Source organism: Vulpes vulpes, chromosome 16 (genome assembly GCF_048418805.1).
Source record: "Vulpes vulpes isolate BD-2025 chromosome 16, VulVul3, whole genome shotgun sequence".
In the NCBI taxonomy this organism is placed as follows: Eukaryota; Metazoa; Chordata; class Mammalia; order Carnivora; family Canidae; genus Vulpes; species Vulpes vulpes.
The window spans coordinates 1,285,545-1,313,536 of record NC_132795.1 but is presented as its reverse complement, the minus strand read 5'-3'; the positions used below and the strand labels follow the sequence as shown (position 1 = coordinate 1,313,536).

The 27,992-nt window shown below is 51.0% G+C and overlaps 1 protein-coding gene across 1 annotated transcript in view; it reads right to left on the bottom strand.

The window, feature by feature from the left end:
- Nucleotides 1-1,127: 1,127 nt before the first annotated feature.
- The window catches only part of WDFY1 (WD repeat and FYVE domain containing 1), a 44,637-nt gene continuing 17,772 nt past the window's right edge, over nt 1,128-27,992 (bottom strand). Inside the window, exons 3-12 of the mRNA XM_072742177.1 lie at nt 23,395-23,468; nt 18,421-18,475; nt 16,757-16,907; nt 15,058-15,170; nt 13,554-13,680; nt 12,589-12,694; nt 7,549-7,650; nt 5,945-6,075; nt 5,091-5,199; nt 1,128-4,031 (exon numbers count right to left, since the gene is read on the bottom strand). Coding sequence (XP_072598278.1) covers nt 3,972-4,031; nt 5,091-5,199; nt 5,945-6,075; nt 7,549-7,650; nt 12,589-12,694; nt 13,554-13,680; nt 15,058-15,170; nt 16,757-16,907; nt 18,421-18,475; nt 23,395-23,468 — 1,028 coding nt within the window. The 3' untranslated portion in view covers nt 1,128-3,971. The remainder of the gene's footprint in view (nt 4,032-5,090; nt 5,200-5,944; nt 6,076-7,548; nt 7,651-12,588; nt 12,695-13,553; nt 13,681-15,057; nt 15,171-16,756; nt 16,908-18,420; nt 18,476-23,394; nt 23,469-27,992) is intronic.

Sequence of the window (27,992 nt, the reverse complement as noted above, 5' to 3'; positions counted from 1 at the left end):
CCCCTGCACTTCTTTGGCCAAAGCCAGTCATGTGGCCTCACTGACCCTCAGGGCCCCCAGGGCAGGTCCCACAGCACAGAGTCGCATCCCTAAGTGAAAATGCTCCTGCGGGGATCCCTGGGTGGCGCAGTGGTTTGGCGCCTGCCTTTGGCCCAGGGCGCGATCCTGGAGACCCGGGATCGAATCCCACGTCGGGCTCCCGGTGCATGGAGCCTGCTTCTCCCTCTGCCTGTGTCTCTGATTCTCTCTCTCTCTGTGTGTGACTATCATAAATAAATAAAAAAACAAAAAATTAAAAAAAAAAAAAAGAAAAAAGAAAATGCTCCTGCGGAGCTCTGTTCTTTGATGTGGGCCAGCAACCCCAAATACATCAGGTGGGGGCGGGGGGAGTACAGCCCCTTAAAACTGTATCCACGGGCGTTTGTTACAGATGCGCGCACACATTTAAGAAAAACACTGCGAAGACCTCGGCCCGAGTTGAACGGTGTTTTCTCTGTGTGGTGGGACAGAGGGCCTAAGACTAATCTTAATACTTTTTGGTATTATCTTTTTATTTTCGCTTTCTTTTTATTCTTTATTATATGTTATTTTATTACATATCATTTATTAAATAAAGCGAGATCGCTTTGGGGAAACACAGTAAACTGCCATGCTGGGTTCTAAGAAATCAACTTCTTATCAGCTGAGCAGAGGAATTAGTTCTCCTGGGTCTGAACCACCCTGTGTTCATCCACAGAACTGAGCGTCTGATGTGGAGAACACGGCACGGACGCCCAAGTCTCCGTGGGACTCAGCGAGCCTAGGCGTCCAGAGCCATCGGGCTTCGAGGCTTCACCAACCTCCAAGGAGGTAATAATACTCGACCCCTAACCCCGACAGGAAACTCTCATTACATGCTAGCGCGTGAAAGCAGGTGGTATTGGAGAAGGCAAGTGCTTTCGAGTCAGACAGTCGGACAGACGGGATTGTCTCGGTTTTCTCATCTGTAAAACAGAGACAATGATGCTCTGCAGGGGAGCTGCCAGGACTGAGGAGTATCATGCGGACAGAGCCCCGGGCACAGCTGGTGGCTCTATGACTGCCTTATGTCCTATCAAACGTAACAGAAGCTGAATTAAGCCACAGAGTAACAAGCAAGGAACATTTTATTGTGTATGTATATTCTCAAAAAAACCCACAAAAACTGAACCCACAAACAGGAGCAAAGAACAAAGTTTTCTAACTCTCTGGGATACACAGGGCACCGCATCTTATAGAAACAGAGCTCGTACAAGACAAAATGTACTAATCAACACCGCCCTTTGCTTCCCCCCGTCAAAAAGGCTATAGAGTAAAACACTTTAAATTGTATCCTAATATAAATTTGTTGCACAATTAATCGATTTACTCAAAGAGTTACTGTACAGTAAACTGCAGAAAATAGAGTAGGTGTTCAATGACCTGCTCGTAATTAACAATTAAGCAATAGACACTTGAATAAATATAGCATGTATTACTTATTTGTTAGGCCTCACATTTATAATGAGCAGATGGTTATCATTAATAGTAACTGGTTCCTTACATTTTAGAAGACATCAGATCCAGTAACGGAAGTAGGAAGTAAATGAACGAAACCTTCATTTTAGAAAATATTGCCTCGGGTCTGAGTCACTATGGAATTTATTATATATGCAGGTAGGCCAGTTTCAACCAAGTGCCACATTCTAGAGCCCTATTTTTTGTTCATATCCCGCAGGCAGCAGGCCAGAAGTAGGACGTGGTGAATAGAGGTGTACAGTGCACTGAATAACCTGTGGCCAGCTAATGCCATGGGGGTGTTTCTATCATTTGCACTAAAAAAAAAAAAAAAGGCAATTTTAGAACATGTCTCCAATGAAAGATTGCATTTCCTTATTGCATCTGTACTAGATCTAAAACCCAAGGATCTTCTCTAACATCCTGTACTTAACCCCTAGCTATAGAAATCCGCGTTGAGTATTCAGGAATGGAAAAACCGTGAACTGTTAGTTGAAGAGCTATTTTAAAGGACCCGTTTAAGAGTAGTGCAGACAAAATAAGGCAGGACCTAGAAGTCTAGCTGGGTTTTCCTTATGTGTCCAGTCGGCAGAATTCAGAAAATAATTTTTGCCCACCTCTATAAAAAATATTACCCCATTTGCTCCCTGGTGTGTAGTAGAGACAAGACAAACCTGCTGTGTGTGTTTTTAAAAAGCAAAGTGCAAACAGGCTCTGGTAGGGAGAAAAGTCCATGAAAACACACTTGCCTTTTCTGGATACCCCTCTCCATTCTTCCTTCCCTGTGCCTTTCCCTTCTGGTTTATATTAGCTTAACCCCTAATATCAGGAGGTGCTCTCACGACCTTATGTTCCCTACAGAATACTGGGTTCTTCATTAAGAATTTTTTTAAAATAAAAGAAAGTAGAAAGCTACGGCATGATATTGTGCTCAGTCTACCACAGATTATAAAACCACATTTTCCAGAAGTTAAAGGCAAACAAAACCACAGTTCAGTACTCGTCAAAAGGCAAGAAACAGATCCTGCCCTATTTTCCCTTCAGGACGTTGGTGAAATCCCCAGGGGAGCACCTGTGTACAGGCCGGACCATCAGCTGAACAGGAGCTGCCCCGGAAGGTCCCCTTCCTCCCGTCTCCTTCCAGCCTGTCTTAGCATCAGTCGTTTTGCAAGGATTGTACAGACCGGTCTTGTTTTAGAGGAAACACCCTCCTCAGGTGACAGAACACAGAGGTCACACGGAGCGACAAAACCCTTCCGTCTTATTTCTGAAAACAAGTCCATTTTTAATGCAGGTCATTCTAGAATACGAGCTGCCTGACCTCCTTTCCTTATTGCGTGTCACTTGACCAGAGCACGTCTCCGTTTAACGACCGGTCTTCGGCCCGACAGTCCGTCTCAGTCGTTGGAAACCAGGTTGAGTCCCTTCCTGCTACGGCGCGGAGCCGCCTCGCCGCCTTCCCACGACCTCGGCAGTGACGCAGTAGTGAGTTTTTCTCAGTTTCCACTAGGAAGACTCGCAAAAGCGTCGCTGCTACCTGCTTTAGAATCTGTCGTTGAGACAGGCGGCCTGTGTCCCTCAGCCGCACAGCCCTAGGGGGGGCCCGGAGCGGCGTTCACGGGAACTAAGTCTTGGCACATCGGAGCGCAGGCTCCCCGGCCCGCCGCTGCCCCCCCCCCGGCCTTCCCCGCTTGCTACCGAGCGGCCCAAAACCCGAGAAATGCCGTTTGCCACGGGGCAGCTTGCAGGGTGGGAAGGACCGTGCGGGCCGCCGGGGACCAGCGCTCCAGGTGACCCGCTGCCGTCCGCGCACGGCCGGGACGGTCCTTACAACCAGGAGTCAGCAGAGTTTGGAAGCTCCCGACTTGTTCTGTTTAGCTCTTCCGAGGGCGTGGTGACAAGTGGCCACCCCCGCAGGGCCGCCCGCCGCCCACCCGGCCCCCGAGCAGCAGCGGAGTCAGGCGGCGGCTCCCCCCTCAACGGCACCGGGAACACGGCGTCCTCGGGGCACGTGCGGGAAGGGGCGGGTGGCGGCAGGACGGCGGCTGGCGAGGGGCCCGCGGCGCCAGGAGGGTCCCACGCGGGAGGAGCGCGAGGCCTCCCGCGGTGGCCCAGGGCAAGGCGCCGGCCGAACGCTCCAGCAAAGTGGGAAAAGCACGACGCCCTCGGAACGGTTCTTCCCTCACCAAGCCGCAGGGGCAAAGGGCTCCGTCAGCCCACGGGAGCTCGCGGCCGGCGGCGTCTCACCCAGGTCACTCCTCGCCTCGGGAACCGCCACGGATGAGCCTTCGTCCCATGCTCGTCCCCACGGGTCGTTCCACAAATGCCCCCAACACACCTCACGTTTATTGTTTTGTTTTAAATGTCGTCGTGTTGTGTTCTGTTCCAGCGGCCACCGTCCGTCCAGGTGACGAGCGGGCAGCCGCGGGCAGGGGACACCTCGCCCGGCTCCCGGGTCAGCGAGGGGCGAAGCCGGCCGCCAGGCTGCAGCCCACCACGGGCGTCATGTCCCATATCTGCAGAGGAAGGACAGGCCGCAGAGGGCAGCTCACCACGGGCCCGAGGCACAGCTCACCCCGAAAACAGACGGACTTAGGCCTGACCAGGGGCCCGCGGGCTCGCTCGGTCCCTCCGTCACCACAGACCCTCTCCAGTCCGACACAGTGAGGAAGCCCTGGCGCACCAACGCGCGGGCAGAGCTGACAGGTGCTTACCCGAAGGTTACGTAGCAACGTCTGCCGTACATTTAATTCCGACTCTACTAAAAGGCCTGCTGGGAAAGGCCCCCCCTTAAAATCAAGGGTCTCATGGTTCCACAAGTCCAGAGCCGTGCTCAGTTAAAACCCCGGCTTTTAGCTTCTGTGCTGGTGGCCGAGGACTGAGTGACAACAAATGTGTGGTTATTTCTGACAGCGAGCAAACCGTCCAGGATGGCAGCCACACCAGCCAGGGAAGGGGGACCAGGGAGGCCTGGCTACGGCCCAGACGGGCCGGGGGGGCAGGAGCCCCGGGCGGATGCAGGGCTCTGAGGCAGAGCTGGTGCAGGAAAGCCCTGGAGTAGGCAGCCACGGACCCACGGGGCTCAGGTTTCCAGCCGGCCACAGGTCGCAGGAGACCGTGACAGGCGGCTTGTAAGAAGGGAAGGCGGGACGCCTGGCTCAGGTGGTGACCCCGGGGTCCCGCAGGGAGCCTGCTTCTCCCTCTGCCTGCGTCTCTGCCTCCCTCTGTGTGTCTCTCATGAATAAAAAAAAAAAAAGGAAGGTAAGGACCTCCTGGGTGGCTCTGTCGCTTAAGGGCCTGTCTTCGGGTCAGGCTGGGAACCAGGGCCCTGGGATGGAGCCCCACCTCTGGCTCCCTGCTCAGGGGGGCGCCTGCTTCTCCCTCTGCCCCTCCCCCACACCCCTTCTCCTCTCTCTCACCCTCTCTCTCTCAAAAATAAATAATAAAACCTTAAAAAAAAAAGAGCGGGGTTGGCAGGCCTGCCCATCAGAAGCTGAGACTGCAGCAGCAGCCAGCCGTTCGCAGCACAGTCACGAGCGGCCTACACCCCGCCACGTCGGGACAATGGAGGTTACCTTTACGATGCGGTCGGTCCCACAGGTCACCATCAGTCCCCTGGCTACGTCCATGGACATGTGGGAGATGTTATGCTTTCCTTCGTGAAAGGTCGCTAGAGAAGTCCGGCTGACAGAGAGAAAAGAGGAAAGAGACGGCTGAGAGCTCCCCTGTTTCCAGGGCCGAGGGAACACTTGACCATAAAGGAAACAGCGACAGTGTTAAGATTTACTTCTAAAAATGGGGCTACAGTTGGGGAAACTTCATGATTAGAAGGCAGAAGGCACGACCAGCTGCCAGGCTGCTCTACGTAAGGTTGGACGTAACTCCCCGAGTAACTGCTCCCCGTGGTGTCAGTGGAGAGGCCGCTATACCCCGGACACAGGGCAGGGGCCTCGGGGCGCTGCGGGGACCCCGCCCGGGGGAGCGAGGCGGGCCCGGGGCCCCAGTGTGCCCGGACCGTGTCGCGCTGTGCGAGCTTTCCAAGTTCGGCCTCTGCCAAGGTTTGCCACTCTAGCACTTTCGAAGAGGATTCGAAGGGAAGGAAAAGAAAATTAAACTTTCTATGCGCGTGTGCAGAGGCTGGTGCACTGGGGCGAACCGGCTCTGCCACCGTGGCCGCTTGGGCTCATCCCCGCAGGACACCTGAGTGCTCCCGGGGCCACACCTGAGTGCTCCCGGGGGCCGCCGGGCTGCTCTCCTGCTCTGCGCAGCCCCAGGCCTCACTGGGGCTGGGAGCACCTCCTCTGAGGTCACAGGGCGGGGGCGGAATTCCTGCCCCAGAGCCCAGCACGTGGCAGACACACAATCGCGTCACTTCCCCGGCTCCTCCCCCCGCAGGTGCACGGTAGGAGCAGGGCCCGCCAACACTCACTCCTCGTCCTTGATGGAGTCGTAGCAGGAGTCGCACACGCGGACCTGGAACTCGAAGCCCATGACGGGGTAGCTGGAGCGCTTGCTGCTGCACCTCCCACACACCGCCTGCCCGCACTTCCTGCAGTGGTGCTTCAGCATGGGCGGAAGGAGGGAAGGGAGGGGAGCTTGCACCTCGATGCTCCGATTTCCCCTCAGGGTGGGGGCACGGGGTGGGCAAGATCCGCCCTGAGTTGTGACTACCCCGTCTGGCATACCCATCAACACAAAAGGGAGACGGGATCAATACCTGTCAAGGATTTCCAAGTATCCTTGGTTTCACTGGTCAAATGCTACTTTTTATTCATTCATATTATCCATGTAGATGTCAACAGGCAGCACTATTAAAACCAGTTTCAAGTTCATTTAAGCGCTCAAATGAGTACAGGTTTCGGGGGAAAAAAATCTATTCCCATGTCGGAGAAAAGTTTTGAAATAATGTAATATGTTCTCACGAGACACTGATCCATAATCATGTATTTCACTATTTCTTTTAATCTTTCAAACTGAAATTCTGGTAATAAGCTTCAAGAGCATTCAGAATAGTCTGGTTAGTTAAGTTTGTCATGTTCTTTAAAAAGTGTAGTGACCCATACCTTTCCTCTCTTCTAGTACTTAATTCATAAGATGGAAACTAGTTTCCTCACGTTTCCTGTAGAGGCAGGGACCATGTCCCCCATCAGCTACAACGCACCAGGTCCCACAGGGCAGGCACTGTGGGGAGCAGGCCTACGAGGGGGCATCAGAACGCCACAGGGGTGCTAAGATCACGCCTGCGCAGCCTGCCAGCCTCACGTTAGACCTTGTGGTACGGCGGCTTTGTGGGTACAAGTAAAGAAGGTTTATTTAATACACAAACGTTAGGCCAGTCCCTCCTACAGGTGCAAAGACATAAAATCAGCATTCTTTCTTCACTCACCTGCACCAGTTCACAGTCAGCCTACTGGGCGACCTTCGAGGTTGCTGTAGAAATCTGTTTTTTTGTAGGACTTTAGAATTATATGAGCACCTAGTGATAAGGGCATCTTTGAAATCTACAGGCTATTTGGGACATGTTTCTTTAATCCAAAAAAAAAAAGAAAAAAAAAGTACCAGAAACCTGCTTAATAAAAGTGTTCCAGGTTCGCTTTACGGATAATTAAGGTTCTTAGTGTTGGGAGTGTTCCAGCGAGGGCCAAACTGTCACATTTTTTAACAAACGATGACAGCGTAAGGCTCACAATCATATGAGCTGCTTCACTGTCATTCTGTGTGTGGCGCATGAACAGTGCCTCCGACGAGCAATACCCCTAGATGAAGGATCTTTTGTGCATTTACAAACAGGCTCTCAGTGTTGCACACACATCCCTGCTTTCCCAACACCAGACAGGCGATGGGACACACAGACAACCATCTCACAGGCCCCGGGAAGGCCCCACTCATGTTAGTCACACAGAGACCGTGACGTCAAAATGCCAGCATTCGTAGCACTTGTACGAAAAAGTGTAATTCCAAACAAAATGACAGATTAACACCACACATAAGATACATGATCAACACAGTGACCGTTCAGCGTTGGCTACTCACTTGTCTCAACCCCAGCGTCTTTGTGTCCCACATCTGCTTTATGTTCCAGAAAAAGGGCTGCTCGCACTTCTGGCAAGAATCACTCTCCAGCCACTGAGGAGCCTGGGGGAGGGGAAAGCCAAAGCCACCGTTAGAGCATCTCCTGGGTTCCTAGGATTTCTCAGGGTTAATGCAATGGTTTTAGACCTTGTTGGTTGTTAGCATTTTTTAAAAAATTCCTCGTTATAGCTGTCGCCATATTCAGTGTTACGTGTGTTCGGTGATCTCCATCATTTTAGCAAGGTTGACCGGACTGCTCGAATTTTAATCTAGAGATAGGAAGGAGTGATTCGGTCTTCACTGTGAACTGCTCAGGGCTCTCTTCATGTGGTTCTTTTCTATGCCAGAGTTGTTGAGCACCTAGGCCAGTTGGGCGAGAGCCCGTTTCTTACAGAACCTGGTGAACTAGCACTTGGGATGTCTGGTGGGGTCACAGGGTGACCAACAGGAGAGCTCTTCTGTGTGCATCCCCCATCACACAGACTTGCCACCTCCCAGCTCCTATGAGCGGCCCCCCATCCTGTGTGCGCACAGTACCCCCAGCCCCTCTCCATGCCATCACCCTTCATGCACTCTTCCTTTCTGCCACTAACCTGTTACACACTGCTCTTGCCCATCCTTGTATACAGATGGCCTGTCACGGACTAGGTTCTCAATGAATTTTTATTGAAACACGATGATTAAAGTCTCGGCATTACTTTAACAAGAACTTAGAAAATATTTCTCCAAACAAACCATTACAAATTGTACCCGATCAGGGGCCCCTGAGGGGCTCAGTCGGTTAAGGATCTGCCTTTGCTCAGGTCACGATCTCAGGGTCCTGGGATGGAGCCCCAATGTGCGGCTCCCTGACCCTCCCCTGACTCATGTGCACACGTGCGCTCTCTCTCTCAAATTAATAAGTGAAATCTTTAAAAAAAAAAACAAAAAATTGTACTCTTGTACTCGATTACAAGATAAAGCTGTTCAAATCTATTATTTAACCTCAATCACTTACTATATATGTGCAATAACAACAGAAAATATGTATTTCTGTCAATTAAACCAAAGACTGAAGAAACAATCTTTTCTTGATCGTAAAGTTGAACATTCAAGAAAAATACACATGGTAAGAGGAGACAATGCTGGGAGAGCCAAAGACACCCCATCACACCGGCCCTCTGCACAGAGGTGGAGACAGAGGGCTTCCCAGGCTCAAACGGGAACTGCCAGGGGCTTCAAGGGCAGGTGACTCTGCTTCCTTCTTTTGCTTCCTATTGCATCAGAACTTTTGGGGTTCCTACTTCTGATTTTAGATGTCACTAGAAACACTGCTACACCTGATGGCCACTACAAAGGGGTTTCTTGGTGGGGGCGGGAGTGAGCACTCCCAAATTGCATGTGGTGGGCTGAGGCCCAGGAGAGGCACCTGGGAGAGAAGGGAGGCTGGGGGGCAGTGCAGGCGGAGGCGGCACGAGGAAGCTGTTACCCGGTGCCACCACCACAGCAGGGGACGGGGTTTGGGAGCACCGACTCCGCAGGGAGGGAAGCCGGGACCCCAGCAAGCCAACGGGGCCAGATGGCCTCAGGGCCACCCCGTGGAGGGAGGGTGGTGAGTGCAGGCCATGCCCCGAGGGGCTGGTGCCCCAGCAGCGCCCTAGGCCACACTGGCCAATCTGGGAGCCGATGCCCGTGCCTGTCCGCCCCGCCCCATGTGGCAACACCTGAGCATCCCTGCGCATGGATCTGGGCGCCAGGCCCAGCAGGGGCTCCCTCAGGGGCTCCACTCCGTCTTGGGGCTCAGAAGACAATATTGCTTTGCTGAGCTGGAGGGGACAGGGGCTCAAGGGAGGAAACGTGCACATGAAGTGATTTGACAACATGACAAACAAAAAACATCAGAAATGAACAGGCTTTCTGATTTAGTGTAAGAAATACCCATCATTTTGTTTCTTTTAACAGGACGAAGTGCTGTGCTCCAAGTTGTCAGAACCATCCTGTTATGTGCTTGTTCTGTACAGAGAAAAACAATTTCTTTCCTAAGGAGAGCAAAAGAGAACGTTACCCAGGCTTCCTGACTGTTCCGCTCTCTTCTACATACTGTTCCATCTGCCCAATGGGCACAAAGATGACGTGGCAAGAATAATCCCCCTGCACCGCTGTTACCAATTGCTGCAATAATCCCCGCTGTACTAAGGCAGACCATACACACTAGTCTACACCGCTATACACCCACTATCCAGCCGTTGAAAATAATGTCCTCTGTTAAAGAGGATTCATAATTAATTATGAATTATTACTGATTATTATGCTCATCTATATCTCATGCCTACTTCCAGAAAGGAGCAGGGAGGCAAATGTACTTCCAACCTGCCCCAATCAGTATTTCCAGGTAAGTCAGAAAGAAATTCCAAGCAAGCAGGTGAGGCTAACAGATCTGGGACGCACTCCGTATGCCTTTGCCCAGGGAAGTCCTACACATGGCGCAAACCCTCACTCAGGGCCAGGGCCTTATGGATCATAGGCTGTTGGCCTTCACACTATACTCCACTGGTTAAAAAAAATCACTACTACTAAAAATAATGCATTTTTAAAAAAGATTTACTTCTTTATTTGGGGGAGAGAGAGTGTGTGGTGGGGGCAGGGGGCAGAGAGACTCTCAGGCAGACTCTGCACTGAGCGTGGAGCCCGATCTGGGGCTCGACCTAAGATCCTGAGATCACGATCTGGGCTAAAAGCCAGGTGCCCCAATAATGCATCTCTTTGACATAATTTGCTCCCCCACCGACACGGTCAACTATGGAGAGGGAAGCTATTAGAGCGTGATGTGTTACCAGCCAGTGTGACATGACCTGGGGTGACCTTCCACAGACGATCGAAAGCTGGCTCGCCTGCACAGGAGGCATCCTGAGTGACAGGGCTGTCTTTTCTTTCCCTAGATGTACAGATAAACTCCACCGTCACGTAACCTTGAAGGTGGGAATGTTGCTTTTATCTTTTAACTTTTTTTCCTAAAGGAATTTACCAAGGATGAGAATCGTGGACTGAAATCCACGTGGGTAAGCCCTCAGGAGAACCACCGGCAGCACTGGCCCCAGGGGTCACCGTCCCACGGGAGCCAGGGAACACAGCCTCTGTCCTCAACAACCACAAACAAACAGGCCCAGAGTCGGGGGAACCGAACAGTACACTAGCCGTCCTCAATGCCTATAACCAGCAGCTGCTGTAAAACAGTTAAAATGAGTCTTTGTAAGGAAAGCGTTTATGATTAATATCAAGCCAATGTTGTAGGTATTTAATACGAGTCACCTTAAGCTGTACCAAGATACTTTGCCAGCACACAGGTAGTCAAGAGCTCCTCTACCTAACTCATCTCACTGGGTCACTACAAAAGCCAGCAGTCACCACTTCCCCATATTATGGACTTTATGGGGTCGTCAATTTCCTCCCTGAGATTACAAGCCTATAAGAAGCAGGCAACACCCCTGTGTATAGAGCATGGGGGCCATAAAGTCTGGAAATGAGTAATGCCGCTAGTTTTTTTTTAACAGATCAGACCCCTTGACTAGGTCTTCTGTGATATGGTGAAGACGCAGGTTTATTGAGTGAAAACGAGACTCCCAAGGAATCGGAGGTGACGCAAAACAGACAGGTGCACAGTCTGGTGGGAATGTCGCACCCACACCGGGCGGCTGCTTCTACGGGGCACAGAGCCGGCCTCCCCTCCGCACAACTCCCATCACGTCGCCCAGCACAGTGCACAGCGCCATGTGGTATCGTAAGCCCTTGACGATGCCTGCGTGCCTGCGTCCAGGGGCTCAGTAATTGCCTGCGGTTAGACTGAGAGTCCTCGGTCTCCCAGACTCTGAACTCTCTTTTGAGTCAACAAGAAGTCTCTTCTGCTATTTACATCACAGGCTGGAAAAGACCGATAATAGCCGTGCTGGCAGACGTGAGAATGGAAATCCTGCCTGGAAGTCACCGGACAACACCTATAAAAAGCAGTAAGAATGTACATCTCCTTGTCCCAGAAGGTCTATTTTCAGAAATTTGTCTGAAATAAATAACTGAACATGCACACAATGACGAGATCAAGAACGGTCGCTGCAGCATTATTTAAAATAGAAAAAAAGACCGAGTTGCCCCCAGGTAAGGGAACAGACTGCAGTTGCTACAGAAGACAGTTGGAGGTGGGGAAGGGGTGAAGGGGGCCAAAAGGCACGAACTTCCACTTACAAGGTAAGTCAGCCCTGGGGACGTGACACACAGTAGGGGGCTAAGGCAGGCTGCCCGGTGTTTTTCAAAGTTGCTAAGAGAGTAAGTCTGAAAAGTTCTCGTCACAAGAAACGAAGTTCTGTAACGATGTGTGGTGCTGGGTGCTGGGTGCTGGGTGCTGGGTGCTGACCAGGCTCACTGTGGTGATCACATCCCACAATATATACAAATGCCGGATCGCTCTGCTTACACCTGAAGCTCATATAATGATACGTGTCGGTTATTCCCCAATGTAAGAGGAGGCGGGGAGGTTGTGTAGACAATCAGATGGGTCTCAAGACCCAGAAGCAGCTTTGGAAGTTATGTGGCTGAATGAGTCTAGTTTATGGGGGGAGGGAACAGACCCTGTGAGAAACGGTGACCCTCCTCCCAACAGGGTCTCACGACTCTTCGTGGCCCAAACAAATGAGAACTCAGGTCTCCTGAAAAGAACACCACAGCGACGTGCACTCCGTGGACAACATAGCGGAGAGCAGAGACAGCGTTTCCCAGGAGAACGTCAGGCTCCGGGCTGGTCCCCGGCACCGGTCACAGCAGGCCTCCAGGCATCGGGGACAGGGATGCTGCAGTCACATCCCCGGGCTCGGGTGTCTCTGTCAGCTGGGTCTGCAGGCGACGCCTGTCACTGCGGAAACCCTGAGATGGGGAGGGGATGCGCCGCGCCGGGACCTGCAGGACGCTGTCAGACGACACCGGGGGGCACGAGGGCAGGGGCCCCCCGTCAGCCGTGCCTGCTCGTTCTCTTACCTCCTCTCTGCTAACGTCCATGTTCCACACGGCGATCCCTCCATCCGAGGAACAGGAGACCAGCTGCCTCGTGAGCTGAAGGTAACACAGGGCCTGCACCCTGTCGCTGCAAACGACACACAGCGGTCACTCGTCTCAATGTGGAAAGCACGGATGCTGGGTCCCTCCCCGTGCTGGAACCAGCGGCTGGCATTTCATCACTGGCAACTGGGGACGTACTACGGCTTCTAGCGTGAACGTTAGCCAGAGTCCTGTGACTTACTCTACAGCACAGAAACTCTACTTTCACATCAGTCCCTCAGAACTGCAGGCCCCACCCAGGACGGCGGCCACGGCTCTCAGGGCCCATCACTGAGCTCCGCTCCTCCTCAGGTCCACAACATTCACCCACCGCCCTGCAGACTCGCGTGTAGACTCTTTCCTTGGCTACTTTACAGCCAGGTTCTGCTCAGCTGCACAGCAACAGCCTGACCAGCAGGGAGCAAAGCAGAGGCCCATGTGTCCTTGTCCTCTCAAAACGGGAAGGTAAAGGCCTGGGTATCACACCGTCACAGTTTAGGTGACCGCGTCAACCCCCCCCCCCCCCCCCCCCCCCGGTTTTAGAATAAAAGAGCAAGTCAGGCATTCAGGCAACCCTCCTCTCAGTCAAGGTCCTCACCTGCACCCCCAACCCAACCCCCCGTGTCCTAAGCAGGTATTTCAACAGGGTGGTTCCTCGGGAGAGACAGGTGGCAAGTGCTCTTTGGACTAAGAAGGAAGGTGAACGTGGCTCTCTCTCTGCTACGACAGCAGACACCCAGGACAAACAGGAAAGCAGCTGGAAGGGCCTGAGCAAGCCCCAGCAAACGGCCGTCTTGCCAGACGGGGTTTGAGAGAGCAGCAGTAGAGTGCGAACGCCGCCCCACCTCCCGCAGGCTCAGATCCTGCCCCCAGCCCTGCAAACGGTCACAGCCATGGTCACGCACTGGTGGCCCTGCAGCAGGAGCGTGCGGCCTTTGCGGCCGCCGATGTCCCACATGATGATGCTGTTGTCAGAGGCTCCAGAGAAGAGCAGCCGCTGAATGGGGTCCCACCAGAGGCAAGCGATGCTACCTACGAGGAGAGGGGGACAGGTAAGTATAGCCCCACACCTGGACACACACCCCGGAAGTCTTGCCTTCTACAGATTTCTCACTTAGGGTTCTACAGATTACTGCTTGCCTAGGAAAAATGATTGATACACTTCATAAAAGTGACCCAGTCGCACAAGTTGTTTGCATTTTCATGGCTACAGAGAAGACTGATGACGTCATATTCCCAAGCAAACAACAGGGACTAGCTTCTAATGGAAACTTAACGTTAAGTGAAAAATGAAGTGTTCTGCAAAACTGGCCTCAAGCAACAATTATGCATAAATTTAATCCTGGGCCCCATAGGCTTCAGCTAGAGGCCCGCCAGCAGATCAACGTGGTCCTATAAACGCCACCAACCAGTTACCAGAAGCCAGTCTGTCCTTAGCAACACAGACTACGTGGGAGCCTGGGGATCATGAGACCATTAGTCATAAACACAAGTGGTTTCCTTAGGGGCTGTGCTTTCCTGCCCAAGCTCATTCTGACTTCTATTCTTCTCCTTTCTTTTGCTGTACAAGGTCCATGATCTGACACACTCAGTTTCACCCAAATAGCTTAGCTAGAAAACACCGAGTACTTGTTTCACTGGTTACACTTAAAACACTATTTTCATAAATAAGTTCATCATCAAGTCTTTGAACAAATCCCTGAATCTTCAGTGTAAACCAGACAGTGTCAAAGCTTCTAACTCGTTACCCCCCCTTACAGCCAATGGGGTTTTCAAACCCTTCCATGGAACCTGGCCAACTCACTGCACTGTAAAAATAATAAAATTCCACCCATTCTTTCCCTTCAGACTCACCAAGCAGAGGCAGAAGCAGCCCAGACATTTCTCCTAATTGACTGCTCTAGCAGGTCTTATACAGTATCTCAGATACTGACAAATTAAAAAAAAAAAAAAAATCTTGGTGCTGCCTGGCCGGCTGATTGGTTAAGAGCCTGCCTTCAGCTCCGGTTGTGATCCCGGGGTCTGGGATCAAGTCCCACATTGGGCTCCCCGCTCAGCAGGGAGCCTGCTCCTCCCTCTGTCCCCTACTCATGCTTGCTTTCTTTCCCTCAAATAAATACATAAAATCTTCAAAAAAAAATTCTTCTAAAAATATCACCATTTCCAAAAAAAATTTCAAAGCTCTTCTAAAAATAAATTAAAAAGGCAAGCAAAATAGGAAGTATTTGTCCACAAAAGCAATCTGGAAGGGATTTTGATGACACAAAACCCGAGGTCCCACACCCCCCTTTCAGTTAGCTTTCAGGTTCTAGCTCTCGGCTCCACGTCTGGCTAATCACACTGAAACTGGCAGTCTTCAGAGCTGAGAACTAGGTCTGGATGCTCACATTAGGTCATCACATGCCCTACCTTCATGGCCTTTGAGGGTTGTAATGACTGAGCAGGTATTCTGTTCCAGCTTCAGCAGGGTGATCTGTCCAGAATAATCACCAACAAAAGCATACTGAGTATCAAAATCGTATCTGTGGAGAAGCAGTCAAGGATATACAACACAATCCATCGAAAAGCTTTAAAAGAGAAAAATGTGCATTTTAAAGAATTAAGCACAAATCTAACACAGGACAGGAAGTACCCAACTGAAATTTAGGCAATATGTAAATATTCAAGAAAATAAGCTTTTCAAGCTGGAAATTTTCTTGGGAAAGTTAATTTTCATTCATTCGACAAGAATTCAAGTACCTATGACTACTCCAATCAATACCCTAGGAGTTAGCAGTAAAAAAGAGCTGACAGCAAAGACAGGCAGGGAAACAAGTGATTATAATCAAATTATAGTAAACTCTAAAAAAAAGTAAACTACTCAGTATTGAAATGGCGAGACAGAACTGGAAAAAAAATGGGTATTTATGAACTATCTCTGGAAATAATGTAAAACTGATAGACATGAACACCCATCTTTCTTTTGGCGTGGATAAAACTGCTTTAAGTGAAAAGCATGGTTTATTTTAAATTGCCCTGGAGAGTTTAATCATCCCAAAGGCAGTTATTTGGGGTAGTGGTAAATTTAAATTTAAAAAATATACTATTAGTAACAGCTGATTACTTTCTCGGCCACTTAATGGCCATAGACATTTGCAGCCAATCCGCAGTTTAAACACATCAGGGTAAGCACTGCTTTAATTCCAAAACACAGGTCAAAGGAGCATCACAGGCTGGGCCATGCCTCTGTGCTTCTGTGACACTTTTTATCGATCCATATGAAGAGCCAGCACATCACAGGAACATTTATTTAGCCCATGATATATCTGAGTATTTCTCTCTTACTTGGTTGTAAAGTGTATGGTACTGCTTTAACGTTCACTGTAAACATCTCATGCCATGTATCCATATGTAGCAAACCTTTTTTATAGAGGTTTTCGATGGGGAAAAAAAAAAAGAATTTACTATGCTAGACATCTAACTCTAAAAAGAAACGACTGTGGGGTGTTTGTCTTGCTGACAGCCTTGCTCCTGCTGTCACTAAGATACGCAGCTACCACGGGCAGCCCAAAGCAAGGGCAAATTCTACATGAGACAAATTCCATACAGTGGTGAAAAATTGTGAAAGCAGTAATCTTGAGGCACTTTCAGAATATTGAAAGGATTATGAACCCTCTCCACGTTCACACAATCTATAAAATTCCTTTAAGACCGTTTATGAACTTCAGGATCGCAATCCTTATTATATTCTCTTTCAGGGTCTGCAAATAACCAAATAAAAGATTGATTCCTTTTTGTCTCTCTTTATTGAACAAAAAAGTCCTTTCTATCACCTTGAAATGCAAAGGAATGAGAGGGTGGGAGGTTTGCATTAATGAGGTTTAGGTTCCCAAGATTCTGTGTTATAAATGGACAGGACCTCTCAATAAGAACAGCAATTCATCTCATTATTATTTTTAAAATACCCATTTTATACCAAAGAAAAGCAGATACAAGTCTTGGATTCCATGTGAAATACACAGCAATCACTCAGCCTTTGGATCTCTATGGACAACACGGTCATGCTCCAAGCTAATTACTGAGAGGAGGAGGTGCTGGGCAGGAGAAGGTCCAGCCCTTCAAAGGATACTGTAAACACGAGGCCCAGGAAGTGAAGAAGTGCCTCCCGAGCATGTTTCCACTGCGGGTGCACATCCAGCTGACACACTTGTCGTGGCCGGTGCTTATCACCCACTCTGCCGCCAGGCTGAAGATAATCGCAGACACCCGGTTCTGATGAGCTGCAGGAACAGAAAAGGAAGTCTGTGCTCTTCACAAAGAAACGGGGCCTTCCGACTCAGAACCGGGGCGCACCTCCTCAGGCTGCTCGGCCTGGAGGCTCATGGTCTGAACAATCCTCCCATGGTCTGTGAGCTCCCGTGCTCTGTGAGCAGCTTTCCCAGTACCTGCACCACCCAGCTCACGACTGCAGGCTTCCCTGGGTCCCCCCAGCCCCCACCCCAGTCTCCCTGCTTGGTAGACAATCAGAAGCACAGACCACTCAACACTGATGCTCAAGAGGGATTCCAATAACCAATCGAAGGCCAGACCTTCTTTCCCTTTTTGCTGTCCTCAAGAGAAAATGTCTACTTTGCTCTTATTATCAAGTTCCATATGGAAAGTGGTAGTCTTTTCTTAAAGGAGCAACATTATTTTATTGTCTACCACTTTAGTATTTTGACCTTCTAGAAAACACTAGCATTGTAGCGGCACCTGGGTGGCTCAGTCGGCTAAATCACCGACTCTTGGTCTCGGCTCAGGTCATGATCTCAGACATGGAGCCCACGCTGGGCTCCAAGCTCACTCAGTGGGGAAGTGGGAAGCCTGCTTCTCTCCCTCTGCACCCCCCCCCCTTCCATATCATTCTCTCTAAAACCAATCAATCTTAAATGACACTGGCATTGTAAATAATTTTCTGAAGTTAAAAAAAATAGTGTAAACTTTTTGTTTCTGGAATAATTTGTGTGTAACCTATTATTTATAAAGAAAAAGTATTTATAAAGTTCTGTATTCCAAAATAATAGCTGAGAATGAGGAAGGTATTCTATTACCTAACTCCTAAGATGTCTGCATTTCCAGGTTGATTGGGAGCCACACTAGGCCAGTGACCGTCTAGTCTCCTTCATCTACTACAGGACCTGGCAAACAGCAGGTATCTAATAAGTGCCCAGTCTGATGAACAGAGTCAGAGGCTAGAGAGAGAAACTTCTGATCTTGAGAACACTCTCAACCACCACTCATGGGATTATAAAACTTTACACTAATGCTGGGAAGAAGTTTACAAAACAAATCTAGAGCAGTAAAAAACTTTTTAATTTTTGACCCAGTTATTCCATTTTTAGGAATCTGTCTTAAATAGAAGTAACCACGGTTACAGGATTAGAGTCAGAGCAGTAGTCAAGGACACACACACGTGTGTATATATGAAATATACCCTCACGGATACATATATGTTATCACCTATGTTAGTGTGTATTATCAAAAAATGGAAGCAGTACGTTTGCTCGAAAACAGAATGGTTAAATTAAATCAGATAACACGCTCAATAGAACAGGATGCAAAAATTTAAACACTGATAAGCAGGAAAAAGATGGTAAATAACTCTAATGAGTTAACAGCATCCTACTCAACTGGGGGAAACACATCTAAAAAGTTATGTGAAAACCTAATTTTGATCATAAGGGACCATGCTGTAGTTGTGTGTGTATCTATCTCATGCACGTGTATGCAAGTATGTCTGTGTGTTATAATTACCTGGGTAGGTCTTGATAAAGTTCATTTTATTAAAATCTTCAGAAACGTGAAATTCCTAAAAGTAAACACATGCAATAAGAAAAAGTTAGTGGTTTAAAAAACAGGAACTTAATTTTCAAAACCGTAAAATCCACAACTAGCTATGGAAGTAATGAATTTTTAAAACACACACACACACACACACACAGGCACTTGCTCACTGTGTTGGTATTACAAAGTACAAAAAATGTATCAGTATGTATTTGTGTGTGTGTGTGTATAAAAATATATACAGCATCCGCACACACTGAGGATATATACACACGTGCACATATCCCCAGTATGAACGTATTAGTACATATATCACTGTATAAATACTACTCTGTATTGGCGGAAAATCAGTAGATCAACTGCTAATGAACGATAAACTGGATTTACATTGGCTCTTCGCACTGAAGAGCGTTTGTGTGACTGTCCTTTAGACGCTGTCCTGTAATCACAGAGTCCACCCTTGCACCGGGAGCCACAAGGAGGGTCCCTAGAGAAATGGGCAACCACTGCCACCCCTGGAGAGACTCTTTGTGCTTCATGGCTTCTGGTTATGTGTGTCTGCACATGACCATCATACTCCTATGACATTTTCAGAAGGAGAAAAACAAGAACATGTGCAATTACGACGACGACGACGGTATTTGCAGCGGCCCCAGGCTGATGGGCAGAGCACCTGTCCTTTCCATGGCTTTTTGATTCCCGGCCCTTAAACACACTCAAAGCTTCTTATCGTTTAATTTCAGAAACAAGAAAAAAAACAAAACTCTTTTCGCAAAACTCTTTTCTCCTTCGGCCCCTTCTCTAACCATCAGCCCACCTGGCGCCCCACCGCAGGCTCGGAAAGGGCCTTCTTCGCTTACTACCAGCGCTCCCTGCCATCCTCAAGGCCATTTTCCAGGCCTGACGTCATCTTCTACTGCACCTGACACTGTTACCCTCACGTGAAGCTCCATGGAATAAGTGGGTCAAAAACAAAACAAAACTGAGTTTCAAACGGATGGCATGGGGATGCCCGGGTGGCCCAGTGGTCGAGTGTCTGCCTTCGGCTCAGGGTGTGACCCTGGGGTCTCAGGATTGAGTCTCCCATCGGGCTCCCCGCAGGGAGCCTGCTTCTCCCTCTGCCTGTGTCTCTGCCTCTCTCTCTCTCTCTCGGTGTCTCAGAAATAAATAAAATCTTAAAAATAAATTAAAAATAAATAACAATAAAACTCTGGAAGCCATCTTAACCCTGCTCTCTATAAAACACCCACAACAACTAGACATCAAGTCTGTTGCCCAGAGGGCTCTCAAAGCCAACACCACCCCAGCGTTGCAGTGGCACAGACCCGGCACTGGGACGCCTCCATTTCAGCCTTGTCCCCCCAAACACCTCAAATTAGCACACTAAGCTCACAAAACAGAACCCCAGCGATTCTCTCCTCCCCCACTTACTGCTCCTCAATGGCTCCCCTGATGCACCTGACCCTGAGGTTCACACGACCACCAGCTGACCCACAAGCTGGGCCCTGGCAATGGCAGCCAGAGGCTCCTCGCCCAGAGGCTGTTCCAAGCCATTGGCCCTGACAGTGAGTGGTGCTGGGGCCACCTGGAAGCTGTAGGTGGCTGAGCCCACCTAAGGCTCCTGGTGGGTGGGGGCAGAGGTCTACTCCTCTTGCCGTCACTCAAGACCAGCCTTGCATGGAAGCTCCCTTGCTTATTAACCCTGCCACCCAGCCCTCTGGAACGGTCTCTTTCTGCAGTGTCTCCCTGCCCTCCGAGCATGGGGGCTGGTTTCAGATCCCACCTGGGGAGTCCCCAAGGTTGTGAGCCAACATTCACCTGGAAGACTTGCTAAACTACTGAATCCCAGACCCCCTCACCTAGGGATTCAGGAGCTGGGAACCTGGGGTGGAATCAGAGAGCACGTATTGCATTCAGTTCCCTAAATGACGTGCAGGACAGTGTGTGTCTGAGAAACTTGCTTACAGAATACAGTTGGAGCTTCTTACTACTACACACAGAAGGATCACGACCCCCCCTTCTTCCCCAGTGGACGTCCCCACTAACCCCACGTCTGAATGTTGTTATTTAGGACCCAGACCTGGGCCCTCGCCTCTCTCACTCTCTCCCCCAGGTGAACACAGCCATCCGTATGGCCTAACAAACGCCCAACATGCTAACGTCCCCCCGCCCAGGGGCCCAGCTCTGGGCCTGCATAGCCAATGCTGACCCCCACGGCCACCAGCTCCCCTGGTCTCTCAACTGTACAGCCGGCTGACTGCTTCCCTACTGTCCCCCTTCCTCCCAAAGGCTCCTTCCCCCCACATCCCCAAGTCTTTCTCTTCTCGGTAAAGGACAGCACTGTGCACCCAGTTACTCAAGCCAGAGACCTGGCTGTCACCTGACGTCCTCTTCTTCCTCCCCTCCTCATGCCCAACCTCTCCCAGATGCACCTCAACTCCATCCACTTTTGCCCACTCTCCCCTTTCATCCAGGCCGCCACAACAGCTGGGCCACCAGCTTCTACTCCTGCCCCACCCCATGACCTCTTCTCCAGCGAGCAAGGCCACAGGGATCTTGCAAAGGCCTAAATTGTATCATGTCACACGCCTGCTGAGAGCCCTGTAAGAGCTTCCCCCGGTGCCCACGACTGACCCTAACACATTACCCACACCTGCCAGGCCCGGCGTGACCTGGCCTCAGCCCCCTCCTCCCATCGGCCCTCAGCCCCAGCCGGGCACTCAACGCCATCCAGCCTCTGTCACGGCCTCAAACACAGAGATCTCCCCACCTCAAGCCTTCAAGTGGACATTCACTTCTGGAAAACCTACTCTGGCTCTGTTTGGCTCCTCCCCGCCCTCCAGGTCTCAGCTGAAATGTCCCATCCTGGGAGCAGCCTCCCTGATAATCCTGTGGGGTGGGGCCGCAAACCGCCGGATGCTGTCACTCACCGCCCTCTTGGTGTCTCTGCAGCACTCACTATAGCTTGCAATGGGACGCTTCTTTATTTATGTATCATCTGAACTTCCCACAGACCACAAGCATCCTGCCCCAACCGGCCCAGCAGGATCGCCTCCGCTCTCCGCAGTGCGCACTCTGCTCAACACGCAGCGCTGAAGAAAGGCGTCTGGGACCCGCTCCGGCCGCCTCCCCGGCTGCGGGTGTGCAACGCTGCCAGGTGCCTCACTGCCGTCCTCCTCTGCAGTCTGGAGGTCCTCCGCCACCCATCCCGCCCCGGGTAGCTCCTCGCCACCCTCTAGGACTGGGCACATTGGTGAGCCTGCTCAACCCTCTCCAGCGCTCTGCCTCGAGGAGGGCGTGCACACCCGCCAACAATTCCTGCACTCCGCGTGGCCCTATTCGCGACATCACCTCACACCTATGGGACCCTGCTGGCTAAGTCTTACTCTTACTGTTTCTATTCTGTAAAGCAGGACTACTCAGTTGGTCTGCAGATGGCTGGTCCTGATGAGAGAAGTGGAGAAATTAGCAGTGAGTGTTCAGAAACCTCGAGAGCAATTTCATATTGTTATGAATCCATGGACTTTCTCATTCAACAATGTAATATCAAAAGCATCAATCCAGCAAGCTAAACCCAAAGCAAATAGAAGGAAGAAAATAATAAAACTAGAGGTGAAATAAATACACACAGACCAGGGGAAAAAAAAAAGAAAAAGACCAATGAAACCAAAACTGGTTCTCAGAAAAAATGGATGAAATTAAGGTACATTTAGCTGGAGCAATGAAGAACAGCAAGAGGACTCGGATCACTAACTTCAGGAAAGACGGCGGCACCTGACGACCAGCCTCACAGGAGCACAAAGGGTCGTGAGGGGCTACCCTGTCCATTTAACAGAAAACCACTCCATCGCAGAGAGCAACGAGCTGCTAATTCAAGCTACCACAGGGATGAACCTTGGAAATGTCCTGCTCAGTGAAAGACGCCAGACATAAAAGGCAACACATGTTATGTGATTCTGTTCACATAAAATGTCTAAAACAGGCAAATCTCTGGACTCTGAAAGCAGGTTCATAATTGCCAGGAGTGGGTAGTCCGGGTGGCTCGGCGGTTTAGCGCCACCTTCAACCCAGGGTGTGACCCCGGGGTCCCGGGATCGAGTCCCATGTCAGGCTCCCAGCGTGGAGCCTGCTTCTCCCTCTGCCTGTGTCTCTGCCTCTCTCTGTGTGTCTCTCATGAATAAATAAATAAAATCTTAAAATAAAAAAAAATAAATAATTGCCAGGAGTTGGGAGAAGAGGGAGTGAAGGCTGACTGCTAATGGGTATGAGCTTATGGGGCGGGGGGAGTGATAATGTTCTGGAATTAGGTAATGTTAATGGCTGTAGAATCTTGTGCATATATTACAAAACCAGTACATCGCATGACCTTAAAATGGTGAATCTTGTATGAATCACATCTCCATTAAGAAAATATACATCGTAAACACACACCCACACAATTAGACTCACAAAAATTCCTACCAATCTGTAACAAATTGAGATTTTTAAATATCTGGTCCTTCACCAGGGGTAGTTTGAGGAGCGCTGCCTCCAAGAGCTCCAGGAGCTGCTGGTTGGATGATGCTCCCTGGCCTTGCTCCCCTCCCCGTCGGCGCTCACTCGCGCTTACCCACACACAGGCAGCACCTGGGCTTCCCGCCGTGCCCTCGGGCCCCAGCCCCCTCGTGGGCTGAGGATGGGGCTGCTACACCCCACACAGTCTCTGTGTGAAGGCTGTGCTTCGTAGGCTAGCCCGAGCACCAAACCATCAAGCCTGAAAGCATTCCCAGCTCCACGGCTGGGTTTAAAGTAAGCAAATTAAAATTAATCCACATGGAGGCCTAACAGCCCTACTGAATTAACCAGGGTTTATGCCAACGACCAGGGGTTCGCCGTTCTTAAACTGTCCAACAGGCGTGAGCACCGGGTGGTCAATACAACGGAAACACGGCGAGAGGCACCTACCATTACGGCGCCGTTATCCTGGCCCACGAACACCCGCCTGCTGTCGTGATGGTAAGCCATGGCAGAGCAGGGAGCTGCGGAAAGACAAAGACCACGTTAGAAGCCAAGCTGAGCCTTCTGAGTCATCGTTCAAAGTACATTATTAAAGAGTTATCCACTTTAGGTTTAAGAACGAGATCAAGAAGGTTTTATAGAAAATGATGATGTACATGGAAAATGCCATTGAAGTTCGTTCTGTTATTTTAGCTCAAAATTCCAATTCAAAAAAATCTTCTACATTATTTTTAGGACTTTGAAGCGAGCCAGCAGGAAGTTTCCTCTGCTTGCAACTCCTGCCCGTAGACTGCAGAGCGGGGGGCCAGTGCGGGGCGTGAGGGGTCTGTTGCCCAGGCCCAGCAGACCATCCTGCCCCCCAGCCCTTCCCCCGTAGCAGGTAGCAGAGTAGCTGGAGTCTGTGGAAAGGGGTTCCCCGTACCAGAATCCCCATCCCCTGCTCGCGTGACCAAGCCAGAAAAGCCACTTTGGGACTATGTTTTCTCTCCCAAGGGTCAAGAGAGGTTCTGTTTCGAATGACGCATTCAATCTCAGTTTGTGGTAAGTGCAGCTGTGAGATGTGTCCATGCTTCTTTATCCACAGCAGGGTAACGTGCCCGGGATAGCACCGCTGTGCTCACGTCCATACCCCCTTCCAGGTTCCACATGTCCGTCTTCCAGAAACCGTGGGCCAGAGAATGAGTTTCAGAAAGGAGAAACTCTAAATCATTTCCTTCTGCTAAAAATCAGGATTCAAGTGCTTTGGAACATGGAACATGTGGAAGAAAAAATGCTTGGGTTCGATTCAGCCCTAAAGAAGGTTAACGGACCATGAGAGAACCGCAGTGAGGTGGTTCACACCACGAGGCACACAAACCTCAGTTTACTCTGAGGTAACACTTCTTATAAAAAAGTAAAAGAAAAAAAAATCTTAGGACCTTGCCTTTTGAGAATAAAGTTTTCTCTCTACAAGGGGCTGGTATTTTCCACCGAGGGACGAAAGTAAACTCTAACACTGGGCTGCACCCGAAGGCCAAGACACCGCTGGCTGCATGATGAGATCGTGGAAAGAGGCTCTTTTCTGGTGCGTTCCGAGAACGGCCCCGCCGGCAGGTAGGAGCTGCAGCTGTCTGCACGCCACACAATCACGTGCCACTGAGGCCTGCACCCCTCGTCTCGCACACCAAACAGTGATGGGGCGCCTGGTGGCTCAGTCAGGTAAGCATTCGACTCTTGAGTTCAGCTCAGGTCATGATCTCAGGGTCAGGAGATCGAGCCCCATGTCAGGCTCCAAGCTGGGTGTGTGGAGCCTGGTTAAGATTCTCTCTCTTTGGGATCCCTGGGTGGCGCAGCAGTTTGGCGCCTGCCTTTGGCCCGGGGCGCAGTCCTGGAGACCCGGGATCGAATCCCACATCAGGCTCCCGGTGCATGGAGCCTGCTTCTCCCTCTGCCTGTGTCTCTGCCTCTCTCTCTCTCTGTGACTATCATACATAAATTAAAAAAAAAAAAAAAAAAAAAGATTCTCTCTCTTTCTCAGAAAGAAGATTGAATTTAAGAATTCTAACCGCAGAACTACATGTATCTTCTTCATCTAAAGCACCCTTCAATGACTACCATCAAATTACCTTTGGCAAATCAAACATGCATGGATGGTTTCTGGTTCATTGTTGCTTTTTTTTTTTTTTTTTTTACTTTTAGGTTGGTACAAAATCTTAACGCTTTAGTTTTAAGCTTCTTTTCAATTCTGTTTATGCCCAACCTAGTCACTATACATAAATATGTAAAATCCTCTTGTGCAAAATTTACAACCTGTTGACGTACTTTTACGACGCTAGAGAATTCTTACATTAAAAAAAAAAGCCTCTCTAATCTATTTGGTCTGTATCTAAAGATGTCCTGGCTTTTTTCCTAGAAAGGAAGCTTCGAGTGAGATAAGTGGTATTAATTAAAAAAAAAAAAAAGTTTGGATATTCACATAGTTTTATAAACACACAAAACACAAATCATCTTGCAAACCAGTGGCCTTTTAAAAAGGCATCATCACCACCCAAAATCATACGGTTAAAACTCTAGTTTTGGATATAGAGGTACTTTTGTTTCTCTGGAATACAGCCAGGCTCCTTCATTTACGTATAGCTCCAGGTTGCTTTCACGCCCCGACGGGGGCAGAGCCGAGTGGTTGCCACCGGGACCGGTTGGCCCACGACGTCTAGATCTTCACAGGCTGGCCCTTGGCAGGAAAAGTCAGTACCCACCCCGGGGCGGTGGTGGGCAGCCCCGTTCCGGAGTCCGACGGGCGCGGATCGGCACTTCACCCCATGCCAGTGACTTACTCCCCTGCCATCAGTTTCCTCATTTACAAGTCGTGAAAAAAATCACCTGCCTTGCACAGCGGTGTGATTTCATAAAACGGTAACCCCAAAAACGCAGGCACAAGTTACCATTTTTCCTCAGCTGAAGCAGATTCTGAAAGTAATTTTTGTTACGTGAGGCAAAGTCATGAAGCAACGGGATGGCGTAGGGCTTGGCTTGGTGATCACTGCGTCAGGTCACAAGAAAAGGTCCAAACCGGTGGACGGCGACTAAAATATCCTCAACTGGAAAATGTGCAGATAGTTCTTAGAACCAGCGGGGCACCTGTCATCTTCTGAGTCCAGCCTTCGGCCCCAAGTCATGGAAAGCAGTCACGGCCCCGAGGTCGCCGGTTCGGGTGCAGGCCGCGCTCCCCAGTGGCGCAGGCCCAGCCGGGCTGGGAGCAGCGTCTGGAAGCAACAAGCTGAGTAGGTCTGGGAGCTAACAGGTGGGTGGCGGCCACACGCGGCGCCGCCGTGCCCGTTCTTTCCAGTCGTTTCTGGCCTTCTGGGAGCTGCTCCCGGGAGGGACCTTTACACAGAGCTGGGAAGGGACATGACAGAGCCAGAGCCAGGTGCGTGAGGCCTGGAAGCCAAGGGAGGGGGCGCACCTGCGCTGCTAGAGTTGGGGGCGCAGCTGACGAGGCCCCACCAAGCACCTGGGATAGAGACACACCGAGGAGGCGGCGGTGGAGTAAATAGGGGCCAAAATCCAACTCGGCCTGCACTGCAGGGAGCACAGTCGGCGCTGAGGACTCGAGCCTGGGAGGCCGCGGCCGAAGCGGGGGGCGGGGGGCTGGGGGCTGGGGGCGGGCGGCCTTCGCGCTGTCCCCGGCAGCGGCCGTGTCCCCGGCCCCGCAGTCTGACATGCGCCTGGCCGGCTGCAAGCAGGGTGCCCTGCCGCTGCACCCCGGGCTCGGGGCAGCTTCCAGGCGGCCTCCTCGGCCACTGCCGCCCGCAGGGGTGGCCCCGCGCCCGCATCCCACTGAGCCTTCACCCCCACGGCTCGGTCACCACGACCGAGGGAGCAGGTGGCCCGCTGCCAGGGGCGGGGGAAAGCCCCGACTCCCATCGCCTTCCAGTTCGTCCCGAACACGGTGGCAGGGTCCCGAGCCGGCCAAGGGAAGGGGCGCTCAGGGGCCACCCCCCGCCCCGCGGGATCTGCTGGAGAACTGGCTGCTCCGTGTTTGGGACTCGGGGCGCTGCTGCGGAGTGAGCCCGGCCAAGCCCTGACAGTGCCCTCCGGGAGCAGCAGAGCAGCAGAGCAGCAGCGGCCCGGAGCCCTGTCCTCTTCCGGGGCCTCTGATCACGGGCACCCTTAACTGAGGACAAGTTTTCAGTGAGGGCCACACGGGGAGGGAATAAGCAGCTGGGAGGGCAGGACGCGCCCAGGGTGGGCCTGACCCCCCCCCCCCGCCCCCCCGGCTCCCTTCTCCAGAAAGGATGAAGAGGGGTGGCGGGAAGGATGGCAGGCGGCCCCCGGCGCCTGGACGTGAGGCGGGATTTTCCGTCACTGCATCTCAGGACTCTTGCAAATTCTCAGCAAAAGCTTTAGCTTCCAGGTTTATTTCTGTGAACACATGCAACCACTGAGAACATTCTCCGTGGGCAACGGGCCACACCGTGGACCCAATCGCGCACCGCACCCAGGAGGTTATGACAAGGCTGGGCAGAGGGCTGGCGAGGAGGGCACGGGCCGCCCGGGCTGCTCCGGTGTCAGGACGGCCGCTGCCAAGCGCAGTCACGGGCGCGGCTGCCAAAATCAGAACACGGAACCCGCGACGGCGCGCCCCTCCCCCACTCCGCCTTTTGTTTTGTTTTGTTTTGCTCAATTGAGCCAGTTGCAGTCAGGCCAGCAGACGGCAGACCGAGGGCAGATGGCACAGGCCGACCCGACTTCCTCTGCACAAGAAAAGGAGCTTTCCTGCCGTTGAGCACAGCCGGCCGAGTGTTGGGCAACTAAGAAACTCACTTTGAAATCTAGTAGCACTTTTTTTTTTAAAGATATTATTTATCTGGGGACACCCGGGGGGGCCCAGGGGTTGAGTGTCTGCCTTCGGCTCAGGGCGTGACCCCAGGGTCCCGGGATCGAGTCCCACCTCGGGCTCCCCGCAGGGAGTCTGCCTCTCTCTCTGTGTATCTCCTGATTAAATAAATAAAATCTATTTTATTTATTTGAGAGAGAGGAGGGGCGGAGGGGGACGGAGGGAGAAC